Genomic DNA, 14,863 nt, shown 5'->3' on the forward strand with positions numbered 1-14,863 from the left:
CAAACATTTGTTTATTCAGACTTATACAATGATATACACTTATTAACATTTTTTCGACAAATTAAATAAATCCATAAGTATTTTGAAGCTTTTCAATTTTATATGAATCACTTTTCTTTTTTATGTTAGTTTTTTTGTGTTTTTGATGTTGTGTTAATTATGTTTCCTTGAACTTAGTTTGTGAACTAATTTTGTATTTTCTTCTGTGTTTTGGATTATATATTGTGCAGAAAGAAATAAAAAATAATAATAAACAAATATTCCTCTGAATCGGTACTTAAACGAGTCGTTCAAAAGCAACGATTCCTTCACGAACCGAATCATCGCTGCTGCTGCTGCTCTCTGTATGGTTGCCACGGACGCCGTCTCCTCTCAGCGGCGCCGTTAGCTAGCGGGCAGTAGGCTAACGGGTTAACGGGTTATTCCTACACTATATAAGCTAATTTTAGCTATTATAGCTCAGCTGAGGACACCGGGACTCTCGGAGAAGCGGTTACTGTGATTAATAAGAGGTGAGAGCTGTTAAAAACCTCGCTGTGCTGAATTCTGGGGACGAACCGGGGAGCAGTAGCGCTAGCAGCCCTGGCTAACCAGCTATTGATAGCAGCTAACAGGATAACAGAGGCCGAGGCCCTGGATTAAACCGTGAAATAACTGCATGTGTGGGAGGGTACTGCAGTTATATATCTGTATCTGTACGTGTTAAAACTGCCTTATTTAACCAGCTGTTATTTCTGCAGTCCTGAGCTGAACATAGGGTTTAATAGGTGAGATAGCTGACAGCTTTAGTGAGATGGAAGTTAGCTAGTTAGCTAAGCTAGTTGGCTAGCTGACAGCTGACAGTTTTCTCAGGGTTTGTCTGTTGACATTTTGGGGCTTGGCACACATTTATACCTATTTAACTTGTCTATTTAACAGCCTGTTATCTCTCTAAGCAAACAATCTACGATATTATACAAATATAAAAGATTTACCAGAGTAAAAATAAGCAATAATATGCAGTATCTTTCAGCATTGGCCTGGAAATGCCCAGTCCTGCAAACACAGCTGGTGATATTGTGATGATCCTGATAGGCTAGCTAGCTAGTTAATTTAAAATGCCTGTGTAGGAGAAACAAAACCCGTTTTTCTGCAGAAAAATAACTTACTTACACTCTGAAAATTCGAGGGTTTTGAAATCTCCTACAGGACAGTTAGAGCTGCCTGTTCTTGCTCTAATTACTCCAATTAATTATTCCAGATCAGAAACAGGAATCAACCCAAATTCTGCATATTTGAAAATAGACTTAAAAACTAGACAAACATAATAAAACTAAAGTTTTTGAGGGCATTAAGTGTTTGAGTTGTATTTAGAAAAATACTGTTTAACTTCAGGAAAGAGACAATTTTATGATTGTATTCTATATATTTTGACATTAGCAGTTCTTCTATGGGGTTCGTACAGTCATGAAAACCTCGAAAAGTCAAGGAATTTAAAAATAGCAATTTACAGGGCTGGATAAGTTTTAGAAAAATAAAAATACACAGAAAGTTTTGGAAAAGGTCATGGAAATTTGTCTACAAATGTTTGTTTCAGTTTATCTATGAAAAAAATCTATTTTGAGCTAACATACATCAGCTCAGAGATAATTCAGTAATTTAGCCCTACACAATGGAGCTCTCAAGATCTGACACACATTTTATTATTAAAGACTGTATCAACATTCATTTTAGACCTACTATAATCAATTTTTAAGGACAATTTTAGTTGATTTTTGGTTTTATTTTCCATGTCTGCACTGATGTTTTAAAAATTGTATGGTCATGAAATTTGCCTTGAAGGCATGAAAAGTTATTTAAAATGAATTGGTTAAAATGTGTATGAACCCTGTTTTAATTACAATTACGATTATGCTTTTCAGTAATGTTCCTTATGAAAGCTTTTTATGTAATGCTTAAATAAAAATCCTCAAGATTTAGTGGTGTAATGTCAGGCAGACCATTGACAAAAAGCCTGGCCTGTTAAGAGGTTAACTAAAATATGAGCTTTCCTGCAATGAAACACACCACTATTACTAAGTATAAGAGGCTGGTGAGTACACTGCTGTCTAGTGGTATTGCAATAATCCACTTTCTAGTTTAAAATTCTAATTGATTTTAGATTGAGTTTTTAATCATTATAGAGATAGTTAAATTAAATTTTAATGTCTCGATTTTCACAAATAAGCCTGACCTTATTTGCGCAAATATAGTAATCATTCAGAACAGGAATGGGTTCCCCAAGGGCATCTGAATCTTCAAAACAATGATTCCTAAAGGAATAGTTCAAATCTAAAGTCTAGAATCTGTAGCTTGCTTCTTTTCTTTAGAATGGGAAATATTAGGTTTATGTTGTTTAGAGAAAATAAAGATATAATATATTGATAAATGTGCAAGGAATCGCTTGTTTCAATTTACTTTCTTTTCTGGCAGGAGACACCACCCGCAATGTCATTTATATTTGACTGGATCTACCGAGGCTTTAGTGGTGTACTACAGTTCCTTGGTAAGTCTGTAGTTTTGCTTATTAAATAGATGTATGATTTTTTTTTAGATGCATTTTTTCCCACTATTTTTTTTTTCAAAAGTGTTTGTCAATTATTGAAATATTTAAGCTGTATCTATAATTAATAAGCTTGATTAGTTTTGTACAGTTATATAATATATATTTTTTTCTGTCTTTTGTCTAGCAAAAAGTATAGCCAGTTTCCTAAACTCCTTAGCTCAAATTGAATACAAAGCATAATGTAGATTTACCCCTGACAGTGGCTTAAGCACCTAGCCCCAGTGTTCAGTAAATCAGTCCTTGGTTTTCAGACTAGGGTTGGGACAGACTATTGCTATTGTGATATATGTTGTATTGTTTTCATTTGCAATACATTATGGGTTTGTGGCATCAAATAACTTTTTAACAGAAACATATGCACTCTAAACTCCCTAAGACTTGCTTACTAAACTTACTGCTTTATTACTCCACATGGAGGTGCTAATCAAATTAATAGGGTAAACCTGCGGTGAAGAATATTGGTTGTCAATTTCTGAGAAACTGACACCAATAAATCCATAATTCCTGCTATTTGCTTATTTAGGAGTATTTTATCCTCTTAAGTAACACAGATGCTATGTAGAGAATTGCCTTAAGATATATTGAGTATCACAGGATCATGAAAGTATCATGATATCACTGTTACCCGGGCAATGTATCGTGTTAATATTGTATCGTAAAATGCTCTGTGATTCCCACCAGACAATGTTAATGTTCCTTTTTGTCATTTAGTAATGAGGATTTTAATGCATTACTTGACATAAATATAAAAAAACTAAATCATTTTTCGCATGAACTGTGCTCAGACAGGCCTCCACCTAACATGAAACTCCTTTTCTTGATAGGTCTGTATAAGAAAACAGGGAAGCTGGTGTTCCTAGGGTTGGATAATGCTGGGAAGACGACACTGCTGCACATGCTGAAGGATGACCGGCTGGGACAGCATGTGCCTACACTACATCCTAGTAAAGGATCCTAGTTGTAGTTGTAGCATTCATATCAATCTTCTCTATTAGCATACTCTTTCAAAGGCTTCTGCATTTGCTTAATTATTTTTTTGTTTACTTTCCAGCCTCAGAAGAGCTGACCATTGCTGGAATGACCTTCACAACATTTGATCTCGGTGGTCACGTACAAGGTTAGATAGAATACATACTCGTTTGTATGTATATTTTCTTGCAAGTTTGAGGCATGTCATCACTTGTCATTGTCCTGTTCTTCCTTCAGCCAGGAGAGTGTGGAAGAATTATCTCCCAGCTGTGAATGGCGTGGTATTTCTTGTCGACTGTGCAGATCACGAGCGGCTCGCTGAGTCAAAGGTTGAGCTTGATGTAAGCGTACAGTCTTCAGCATCACGCGTTCACGGCTGTCCAGTGTTTTTATTTATTCTTGAATCTTTTAAACATTAACATATTCCCTTGTGTCCTCAGGCACTGCTGTCAGATGAGACTATATCTAACGTGCCGATCTTGGTGTTGGGGAATAAAATCGATCGTCCAGAGGCAGTGAGTGAAGTGAGGCTACGAGAAGTCTTCGCTCTTGATGGACAGACCACTGGGAAGGTCAGAGTCTAGGACACGCACACATAGACTCCAGTACACACTGTATCAAATGGCTTGTTTTTAAACTTTGTTACTGGAAGCAAATGCTAAAATAAGAATGCTGTATGTTCTCACACTTTTCTTGAAAACTTGAGTCTGCACCAAGGATAGATTTAGGGCTCATGGTTCATTATCATTACTTGATTTCATCCACAACAGTTACGCAAAATTGAAAACACTCTTTTATTTGTTGTGTTTTTATTATTTTCTTAAAAGTGTTAAAGAACATTGCTTTTTAAATGCAAAGAATGTGTTTTTTTTTTTGTAATCATAGTATTTGCTCTCATTCTTCAAAGGAGAGCTTATTAGAGTAGATTAAATTCAACTTTATTGTCATTGATGATTTTTTGAGATGCTTGTTTGAAGCATTCACAAATATAAAATTAAGCGGGAATGGAACCCCAGAACGCCAGTATAGTTTTTCTTCGCAAGCAGCCCAAAAAATAGGTCCAAAAAATAAATGTTCTGTTAAAACTTTGTAGTCTAGTACAATAAATGATTGAAAGGTATCACAACACATACTTTCAGGTTTCCATTAAAAAGAGGTTTCTATTAAAAAAGAGTTTATACTTTTAATGCTCTAAAGTATACTTCCTTTTCACAAGGGTCAGTGGTGTTATGTCCTGTGAGTAAATATATATATATATATATGTTCTGTTTGCAGGGAAGCGTGTCACTGAAGGAGCTAAATGTACGTCCGTTAGAAGTCTTCATGTGCAGTGTTCTGAAGAAACAGGGCTATGGAGAAGGCTTCCGCTGGCTCTCTCAGTACATCGACTGAGTGGAGAGTCATGGACAAGATTCCTACTTCTGACTTCTGATAAGCATTTTGATAATGGGGCCCAGGAAGAGAACTGGGTATTGGTATAAAGACACTAATCCACCCTCAGAGTCCAACACTCTCAACATTCATCCTGGAATGTAAAATGCAGATATGATTTTAAGTTATGTTGTCTAAAAACCTCAGACCTATAAAGGTATTTAACATTGTTGTTTGGGCCAGTCAGCTATTCATGTCAAGTCACACATATGTACATATGTCCAGTGTTTTTATTTATTCTTGAATCTTTTAAACATGAACATATTCCCTTGTGTCCTCAGGCACTGCTGTCAGATGTACACTATTTCTGCAGTCTGTTTCTGAATATGTGTGCTTATATGTGACATATTTTATTGTAGTGTAATATCTATTTGGTATAATACAGCACTTTGAGTTTAGGCTGGAGCACGGCTTTTGCTGAAGTAGTAGGAAGTACTGCCAACATGAAGTTATATCGATAGAACCCAAAATGCAAAGACATACGTTTTAAAAGGCTTGGATTTTCCCTAAAAACATTTATAAATGAATGGAAGTCGCTTCCTGTGACTGGAGTGTTCACTCCCAGTCCTGGGTGAGGCTGTGCTTCAGCATATTTTGGCAATTTCCCTCCTTAAATCCATGTGTTAATTGCAGTGATAATATTGGAATAGCAGTATTAATGAGTATCTGGATCAGGCCAGTATCAGAATGGGAAAGGAGGGTAGAATAAATTTGATCTGATCCTGTTAGACATCTATACTAAAATAGCACACACTCAGACTTTGTGCTGAGTGTTTGAAAAGCTTTTAGAAAATATTCGGTCATACAATGAGGGCAATTTAAGGGCACTGTAATAGTAGAAAAAATAAAGCCATAATATTAAGTCATGCAATATGGCATTCCAGGAATTAAATCATAATACTTGGAGAATAAAGACATAATACTTAAGGAATAAGTTGTAATGTTTTGATATTTGAGTTGCTACTACCAGGAAAGTCGCATTATTATGACCAAAAAGTTGCAAAAATTAGATATTAACAGTCTCCTGTTAAAATGAGGCAGGCTGATGATTTTGGTTGTTATATACTATAATAATATCTTGGTCTCTTAGTATAAGAACATTGGCATGTCTGTGCAGATCTTTATTTAGACAAAAGAAGCAGATGTGGAGGAAGAGTATTTTTGGTAAAGTTGCCCATTTCTACAGAGCTATCAGTGGGAACATCTCAATGCTAGTCTAAGAGGGCATGTAATTAAACCCTTTGACCATAATATTGTGACTTTTCTTGGTAGTTGTACCACATGGTGGTATTAATGGTGGAATTTTATGACTTTATTTTCTAAATAATTATGACTTTATTCTCGAAAATATTAGTGTTATTCTTAATGTCTACTTATTTTACTTTTAAATCCCGTCATAGGGCCAGGATTACCCCAAACTCTACATTTTTAATATCAGTATTGTAAACCAAAAACTAGTATTGTTCAAGCCTTCAGGACCGGGAGTAAATACCCAGGATCTATTATCTGCAGGTTTGCATACACCCTATTAGATTACATCCCTGCTGAAAAATCCAGCTCCTCTCAAACATTTGCTAGTAGCTGATTTTTGATAGTATTAGATGGACTGTAATGGTGAAAAAGATGCTCATCTAATCAAAAACATACCCTGTACGGAAGGGGTGGAACAAAATATCAATATTTAGATTTCATTTGCGATACATTATTGATATTGGCATCAAATATGGATGTGTTTATATTTTTTGTACAATATAAGCACCCCAAAGTAAGAATCCCAGAGTTTGGTCATACTGGTTGTCTAGTTTGGTAACGGTGGTAGCTTGGAGGATAACCATGCTTGTAGACCAGATAAACCATCAAACTTTCAAAAAAACAAAACAAAAAAAAAAACCCTGTGCTGGTCAAGACTTGAACCAGCTTGAGCTGACCAGACTGTTTATTTCAGCAAGGATGTACTGTCAATTCGTATTGTCTGAGTATAAATAAGATTACATATCCTCTACAGAAAGCAAAAAAGATTATATGAGAGCTAATACATTTATTCAAACCACTTTTGTATAGGAATTGTGCATTTGATGTGTGAAGAAGGGTGTTTTCTGTGGAGGATTTGTAAATGTTTTTTTTTTTTTATTCAGGCTTTTGCATATACAACTATATATGTGATAGTATGTATGTGTGTGGCGTTAATACTTGATTTTAATTTATGTATTTAATTAACTGAATTGTAGATAAAAAAAGTATAATGAAGTACATAATAATATTATATCTAGTTCATACATGATGTTTATCATTAATAACTTATTTAAGATTAATAGTAAAAGGTCATGCAGCCTCTGTTCCCTATATGTTTATGAAGCAATAACACTTCAGCGTGTGAATATTTAACGAGTGGAATGGAAGGAAGATCCTGTTCTGCAGACTTTTTACTCATTCATGACTTTGATGTCCATGGCTGTTTAAATTTGTATAGCCCTTCAGGCTGTAGTGACACCACATAGAACCAACCCCCTGCGTCACACGGGGGTGATGCAAACATGACAAAGTATGGCTAGCTTGTGAAATACTAATATAATTTTCTCTGAGATGTTCTAAAAGTAATATATTAAAGTGTACAGTATATGTGTCATATTGTAGATAATGTTCATACTGTGTTCTGCCTGAATTCTAGATCTTCTTGCTATATTGCAGAGTAATACGTGTCTGAGGATTCGTCTGCTGCAGGTATTTGGTGAATATCAGTGGTTTGTGTTTGAAGCACTGATAGGAGAGTATGTGCAGCATTAAGTAGCTAATGAATGTGGTTCTCATTTATCAGTGTTTGCACACTTGTAAATATTGTATAATGAAGTCCATATGTGTTTCTACACTTCATAGCCTTGAACTGAATCCAGGTATTTAAATGTTTAAACTGATTATGTACTATTATGTATGTAAGAAAATGTCATCTATAAATATTTTGAACAATCCAACTGTGCTTCTGTGTTCTTATTTATTTATTTATATATATTTTTTAGTTTTTTCCCCATTATCTCCTAATTTACCTAGGCCAATTGTCTTACCTATTCAGCTGCTACCCTGCTGTATGTCTACTATCACAAGTGAGGCCACAACACAAGGATTGTGAAGACTAGCATATGCCTCCTCCGATACATGTGTAGTCAGACTCCGCCTCTTTTCAAACTGCTGCTGTTGCAGCATTACCAAATAGCATCACAGCGCACTCTGAGGAAAGCGCAGCGACTCGGTTCTGATACATCAGCTCACAGACGCCTTGTGCTGATCGACATCACCGTAGGAGTGATGAGTGTAAAGATCGCCATCTACTGTACCCACCCAGAGAGAGAGCAAGGCCAAATGTGCTCTCTCAGGGCTCTGGCAGCTGATGGCAAGCTGCATGGCCTAGATTCAAACCAGCGATCTGCCCAATTATAGTGGCAGCGCTTTGGACCACTGGACCACTCAGAGCCCTCTGTGTTCTTATTTAAAAAATGTATCATCTTGACCCATAAGAGTCCATGGTGATGTATAGTACAGGCCAAAAGTTTGGACACACCTTTTCTTTTTTAATGTGTTTTCTTTATTTTCATGACTATTTACATTGTAGATTCTCACTGAAGGCATCAAAACTATGAATAAAACATGTGGAATTTTAAGTACTTAACAAAAAAAAAGATGAAATAACTAAAAACATGTTTTATACTGTATTCTAGTTTCTTCAAAATAGCCACCCTTTGCTCTGATTACTGCTTTGCACACTCTTGGCGTTCTCTCAATGACCTTCAAGAGGTGGTTCCCTGAAATGGTTTTGAAAAAGAGAAGGTGTGTCCAAACTTTTGGCCTGTACTGTGTGTTACACTCTTTCAAATATGTGTAAAACTCCTTACAACGCTCTGTCCTTGATTTTAACTAATGAAACGACAAATACTGAACATCCCGAGAGCATCACGAACCAGAGTGTGAATGTGTGTTTAATCATCTGAACATATTTACAGAATGTGGGTGTACTGTGTAGGTATTGCTGCAGTTAAAACTAGCTTCTTTAAAAAAGTGTATTTTGCATTGCTTTTACAGATCTGTTCCAAACATTTTTTTACAATTTAAATGGTTTAATTAAATGTGTTACAATCCATATATGACTGTTGTTGTTTTGGTTTGATTTCTAGAACAAAATGTTAAAATACAAAATATAAGATTGTTATTGTCATTTATGTTACATTGAAATTTTAGTCGTAAAATATGCAATGTGTTATTTGGCCACAATAAGAAACAAAACATGAATGAGCTGCTCAATGGATTTATCTGATTAAAGTTTAAATTTAGCATCAATATTCAGAAACGTGTTTGGGCTCTCAAGAGTTAAATTTCAGCCAGCAGGAATCGAGTATTAAGAATGAAATCAGTGGATTAAGCTTTTGGTTCAGCTTAAAGCTGATACTTCTCCATTGTAAGATAAGGATTTGCACCTGCTCTCTAAAATTGGTGATGACATTAACTTTTCTTGCAGGAAAAAAAATCTATCTAAGAAAACGATTTTTTGCTTTAAAACAGACACTGGGGTTAATTGGAGATTTCAGCTGCGTCGATTGAAAATGCTTCAAGGTAGCAGAAAGGGAAGATTATTTGCCATTTGTCACATATTAGCCTGTGTCTGTCCTGTGTTTTCCCTCTTTTGGTGGGCGGCACAGTGGCGCGGTGGGGAGCACTTCCGCCTCACAGCAAGACGGCCTGGGTTCGATTCCCGACTGGGGCGTCCCGGGTCTTTCTGTGTGGAGTTTGCACGTTCTCCCCGTGTCTGCGTGGGTGTCCTCCGGGTTCTCCGGTTTCCTCCCACAGTCCAAAGACGGCACGTTCAGGCTAATTGGAACTTGATTGAAATTGCCCCTTAGGTGTGAGTGTGTGAGTGAATGTGTCTGTGTGTCTGTCTGCCTTGCGATGGCTTAGATCGTAGAACCTTGTGTTTAGACAGTACCTTTCCTGCCGCGAAATAGCCGACGAGCTGATGTGGCGTTAAACTCGACTACCCAACCCAACCCTCTTTTGGTTTTCTGTGCTCCTGCCCTGTTTTCCTGTCTTGTGTTTCCAGCCATGTGCTTTTTTTTTCCAGACATGGCATTGTTTTGTTATTGTTCTGTCTCCGCCCTAGCCCCACCCTAGCCCTGCCCAAGCCATTAGTGTTGTCACCTTGTGTCTCATTTGTAACTCCGCCCCCTCATTACTTCCACAGGTGTCCCTAGTGTGTACCTGTGTATAAATACCTCATGTGATCCATTGTTCTCTGTCGCGCTTTTTGTTTGACCGTGTCCTGTTAATCTTTCCAGATCGTGGTTTAATGTTTTGTTTAGCCTCAGACCTGTTGTGTTTTTTGTCTTCAGTTTTCCAGGTTTGCTTTATGTAGTTAGTTTCTTTGTTATTTTGGCCTGTTTGTTTCAGTCTTTTAGTTTATCTTCTGGTGTATAGTGTTTGTTTCAGTAACCTTTTTCTTTATAGTTCTTCCTTAGTGTTTTGTTAGTTTATTTTGTAAATATGGAGAATAAACCTGTCTTGCGCTTACATCCTGCCTCCTCCATGTTACACCATTCCTATTTTAGTGATCTACATGCGAGCCACTAACCATGCACTGCAGAGATTTATTTAGGGCGTGTCAAGTGTATCTTTGCTATCATAACGATGGGAAAAGTTCACCATGCGTGTGGCAAGAAATGTGCAGAAGTCATATACTGATTCTCTTAATGAATCATGGATGTGTGTTGGACATGTAATGAAGTAACTAATCAGCATGTCACTTGCCATTCCTTTTAAGAGCCAGATGTGCTCTGACTTTTGGCGGATTACTATGTTAACGGTGCAGCTACCTGGACCACACATGTTGGTGTAAATATATTTGAACAGCACAGGTGCAAGGCTTGATGTAATTCTGTACTGAATTTATTTATTTTTTTTAAGTAGTTTGGCCAAACTTTTTTTAACTGAGGGGGGAAACTGGATGTTATCTAATGCTCAGCTTTCAAAAACACTGTTATTTGGGACCAAAAATGAAGCAGAAAGTGTTGCAATTAGCAGACCTGATCGACAGTGGTTCCAGAAATCAGGCTTTGTGTGAATCCAGCTTTGAGGTGTTTAGAAGTAGCAATCAGCTGCTCAGCAGGAAACAAGACAACAGGACAGTGTCTGCTAACACTGTGCTAGACGGTAATTTGTTACAGTTTATTCTGGTAGATGTAGGTAATACAATACGATTTTTCATTTTTACTTTGATCCATTTGTTATTTTGTCCATATTTCCTTATTTCTGTTCATTTCAAGTTTAATTCTATAATTACCATGCTTGTAAAATGCATTTTAGTCCTGAAGGACCTTAACATGAAGTGAGGGTAATATGGACTAAGGCACTACAATAAAACCAAGATAGATCCAATTATATTGATATTACAGTAAGTAAAATTGTAAAGTCAAATTAATTTAAACCAAAAGCAGTTCCTCTATGTGATATCTTTTTCTTTTGTCAGGGTTTTCACTTTGGTTTTAATGATTACAAAACCAGTGTGCGAATTCTTTTTCTTATTTGCGTTAAAACATTCTTTGTCTCTTTGATTACATACAGAATGAATAGTATAAAATGCTCAGTTAGAAGAAGTCACAATAAGTGGAAGAAGCAGAGAATTTTGCTTGAACAGCAGTGTTACGAATACAGCATTAAAGATGGGAATGTTGTGGGGTTCCATACCACATATATCCACCACCTTCCACAGAAGAGGAGCTCCATCTGTGGTTAAAGGCGCAAAATTTAACATTTAATAAGATCCACCCAATCATCCATTTACCTGCTCCTAACATTTTGCACATGGTCACAACACACTAGCTCAGAGAAATAGCAGGGTTACAGAGCTCAGCTAAAAGCAGATTTATCGGGTGCTTGTAAGGCTGTTACTTGCATGTGCCATTGTGTCCCACTAGTTGTTGATTCTTCACAGAAAATTACAATTTAATATCTTTGTTTGAAGCCTGAAATGTGGCAAAAGGTTGAAAAGTTCAAGAGGGCTGAATACTTTTGCAAGGCACTGTATATAAGGTACAGTGCGATTTGATTAGGATTTTTGGAAAAATATCTTTATTTGGAAAAAGAGGAAATATTTGCTAATTTTGAGTACGTCATTAAAATGATACAGTATTGTTGATTAAACATTAACCATGCCACCTTTGAACACTGTTGTAGCAATGCTGTAAGAAAGTAGATTAAATTGAGATTTTTTAAAAATTAGTTTTATATAGAGTCTATGTATTTTGTTCTGAGCTGATATTCTTTTAAAATAAAAAGGCCTAAGAAATTTAGTTTTGGGTATAGTAAGTCCCTTTCTTCAACAGCGGATACTTTCTGCTGGAAATTTAGGAGGTGGTGAAAACTGCTCAGCAGCTTTAGTTCAATAATTAAAGCACTGCATTTCAGCAGCCCATTCTGAGGCAGCACATTACAGTCATTAATTTCCTGCTGAAGCAATGTCAAATATTGGTTGGTAATACTGTCAACACTAACAGCATTTATTACAGCTGTTATTTCTCATTTAGTGACAGTTACAGCAAATGAAGAGTGGCTGAAAACTGAATTAGTGGATTAATATTAGAGCCTGTCGATTAAATAACCCTGGCTTATAATAATACCACGTCAACAACAACAATCTCAGATAAGGGAAATAACAGAACTGTGTACAGTAAAGAGGAGAGCTGCAATTCCATTTTCTTCCAAAGGGGGCGACTGCAGACCATAATATTTTCCCTGCTTCAACATACATGGGTATAAAAAGTTTGGGCACCCCTAATAATTCTTATGATTTTCCTTTATAAATCACTGGTTGTTTGGATCAGCAATTTATATAAAGTTAAATACAGGAGTAAAATGTTTGAGTAAAATGAACATTGTTGTTTTATTCCATAAACTACAGACAACATTTCTCCCAAATTCCAAACTGAAAATATTATTTAGAGCATTTATTTGCAGAAAATGAGAAATGTCTGAAATAACAAAAAAGATGACCTTAAATAATGCAAAGAAAACATGTTTATATATATAAAATTTTAAGAGTTCAGAAATCATGTGCAGCTTGGCATGTTCTCTTCCACCAGTCTTACACAATGCTTTTTGATAACTTTATGCCATTCCTGTTGCAAAAATTCAAGCAGTTCAGCTTGGTTTGATGACTTGGGATAATCTATCTTCCTCTTGATTATATTCCAGAGGTTTTCAATTTGGTAAAATAAAAAAACTCATCATTTTTTAAGAGGTATCTTATTTTTTTCCATAGCTGTATATCATATACCAGACAAACAGTAATATTTAAGAAGTGAAATATATAAAAAATGAAAAAGTATAATCATTTTGTATCAGTTGTTCAAATGGGTTCTCTTTAACCTCTTTTAGGACATTTAATGATGCTTTAGGTCATATTTATGCAAAAATCTAGAAAATTCTAAAGGGTTTACAAACTTTAAAGCACCAATGTGACAAGTTGTTATTGTAATATGTTGGTTATGTGGCATTAATGTTGCACATGTATTTTGATGTTTTCTGAGTCTGTATGGCTTCCGTCTTGACCAGGTCTCTCCTGTAAAACAGATTTTCGGATCTCAGTGAGACTTCCTGGTAAAATTAAGGTATTACTATTACTACTACTACTACTACTACTACTACAAATTACATTACATTATTACATTACATTAGGCAGACGCTTTTGTCCAAAGCGACTTACAATAGTCAAGTACAATGTAAAATAAGTTTAAAGGTAAAACATCTTTGGATAGGGATAAAAGGAGGTCAAAGGGGAATAATAGGATAGAGGAGTGAAGGAGGGGAAGAAGGAAATGAGGTTAGAAGTAGTTAGTGTGTTAGAAGTGTTAAGAGAGTAAGTGCTCTTTGAAGAGCTCTGTCTTCAGGAGTTTCTTAAAGATAGTGAGAGATTCTCCTGATCTGGTAGTGGAAGGTAGTTTGTTCCACCATTGGGGAACTCTGTATGAGAACAGTCTGGATTGCTTTGTGTGAATGTTTGGCAAAGCGAGGCGACGTTCATTGGAGGAGCGCAGCGGCCGGGAGGTAGCGTAAGCCTTCAGGAGCGAGTGCAGGTAGGAAGGAGCTGTTCTGACATCACCTTGTAGGCGATTGTAAGAGCTTTGAATTTGATGCGAGCATCAACTGGTAGCCAATGGAGCTCAATGAGCAGCGGGGTGACATGTGCCCGTTTTGGCTGGTTGAAGACCAGACGTGCTGCTGCGTTCTGGATCATCTGGAGTGGTTTTACTACACAGGCCGGGAGGCATTGATCGTGTGAGTGATAGCCGGAATGATTGCAGGTGTGATAGTTTGCAGTAGGTTTGAAGGAATTGGGTCAAGCAGACACGTAGTAGGACGGCTACGTGTTAGGAGAGCCAGTGTCTCGTTCTCAGTGAGAGGAGTGAACGAGGAGAAAGCAACGCCTTCGGTGGAGGGACACCGGGCAGTAGAGGATGTAGTAGGACTGCTACATTGTGCATCAGTAAACTGGTTGCTGATGGCCGCCACTTTGCCAGTAAAGAATGAGGCAAGTGTTTCAGCCGTAAGGCATGTAGCCGGAGGAGGAGGCGGAGGGTTGAGTAGTGATTTGAATGTAGCAAATAGTTTCCGGGAGTCTGTGAGAGAGCAGAATTTATTGTGATAAAATTCAGCTTTAGCAGTAGTGAGGTTGGCTGAAAAAGAAGCCAGGAGCAGTTGGTAATTTTTTTTACCAACTAATAATAATTACCAACAAATAATAATAATAATAATAATAATAATAATAATAATAATACATGTTTTGTCTCTTTATCTTATGAAGTCCATACAAACCCATACCCAAGAAAGAAGCCAACAATACAA

At 36.6% G+C, this 14,863-nt stretch overlaps 1 protein-coding gene across 1 annotated transcript; it reads left to right on the plus strand.

The window, feature by feature from the left end:
• Positions 1–330: 330 nt before the first annotated feature.
• sar1aa (secretion associated, Ras related GTPase 1Aa) lies at positions 331–7,953 on the plus strand. The gene is made up of 7 exons (XM_007250129.4): positions 331–512; positions 2,452–2,524; positions 3,409–3,528; positions 3,636–3,701; positions 3,791–3,894; positions 3,994–4,125; positions 4,829–7,953. The coding sequence occupies exons 2-7, from the start codon at positions 2,467–2,469 to the stop codon at positions 4,943–4,945; spliced, it is 597 nt and encodes a 198-aa protein (XP_007250191.1). The 5' UTR covers positions 331–512; positions 2,452–2,466; the 3' UTR covers positions 4,946–7,953.
• Positions 7,954–14,863: the final 6,910 nt, after the last annotated feature.

This window comes from Astyanax mexicanus, chromosome 15 (assembly GCF_023375975.1).
Source record: "Astyanax mexicanus isolate ESR-SI-001 chromosome 15, AstMex3_surface, whole genome shotgun sequence".
Lineage (NCBI taxonomy): Eukaryota > Metazoa > Chordata > Actinopteri > Characiformes > Acestrorhamphidae > Astyanax > Astyanax mexicanus.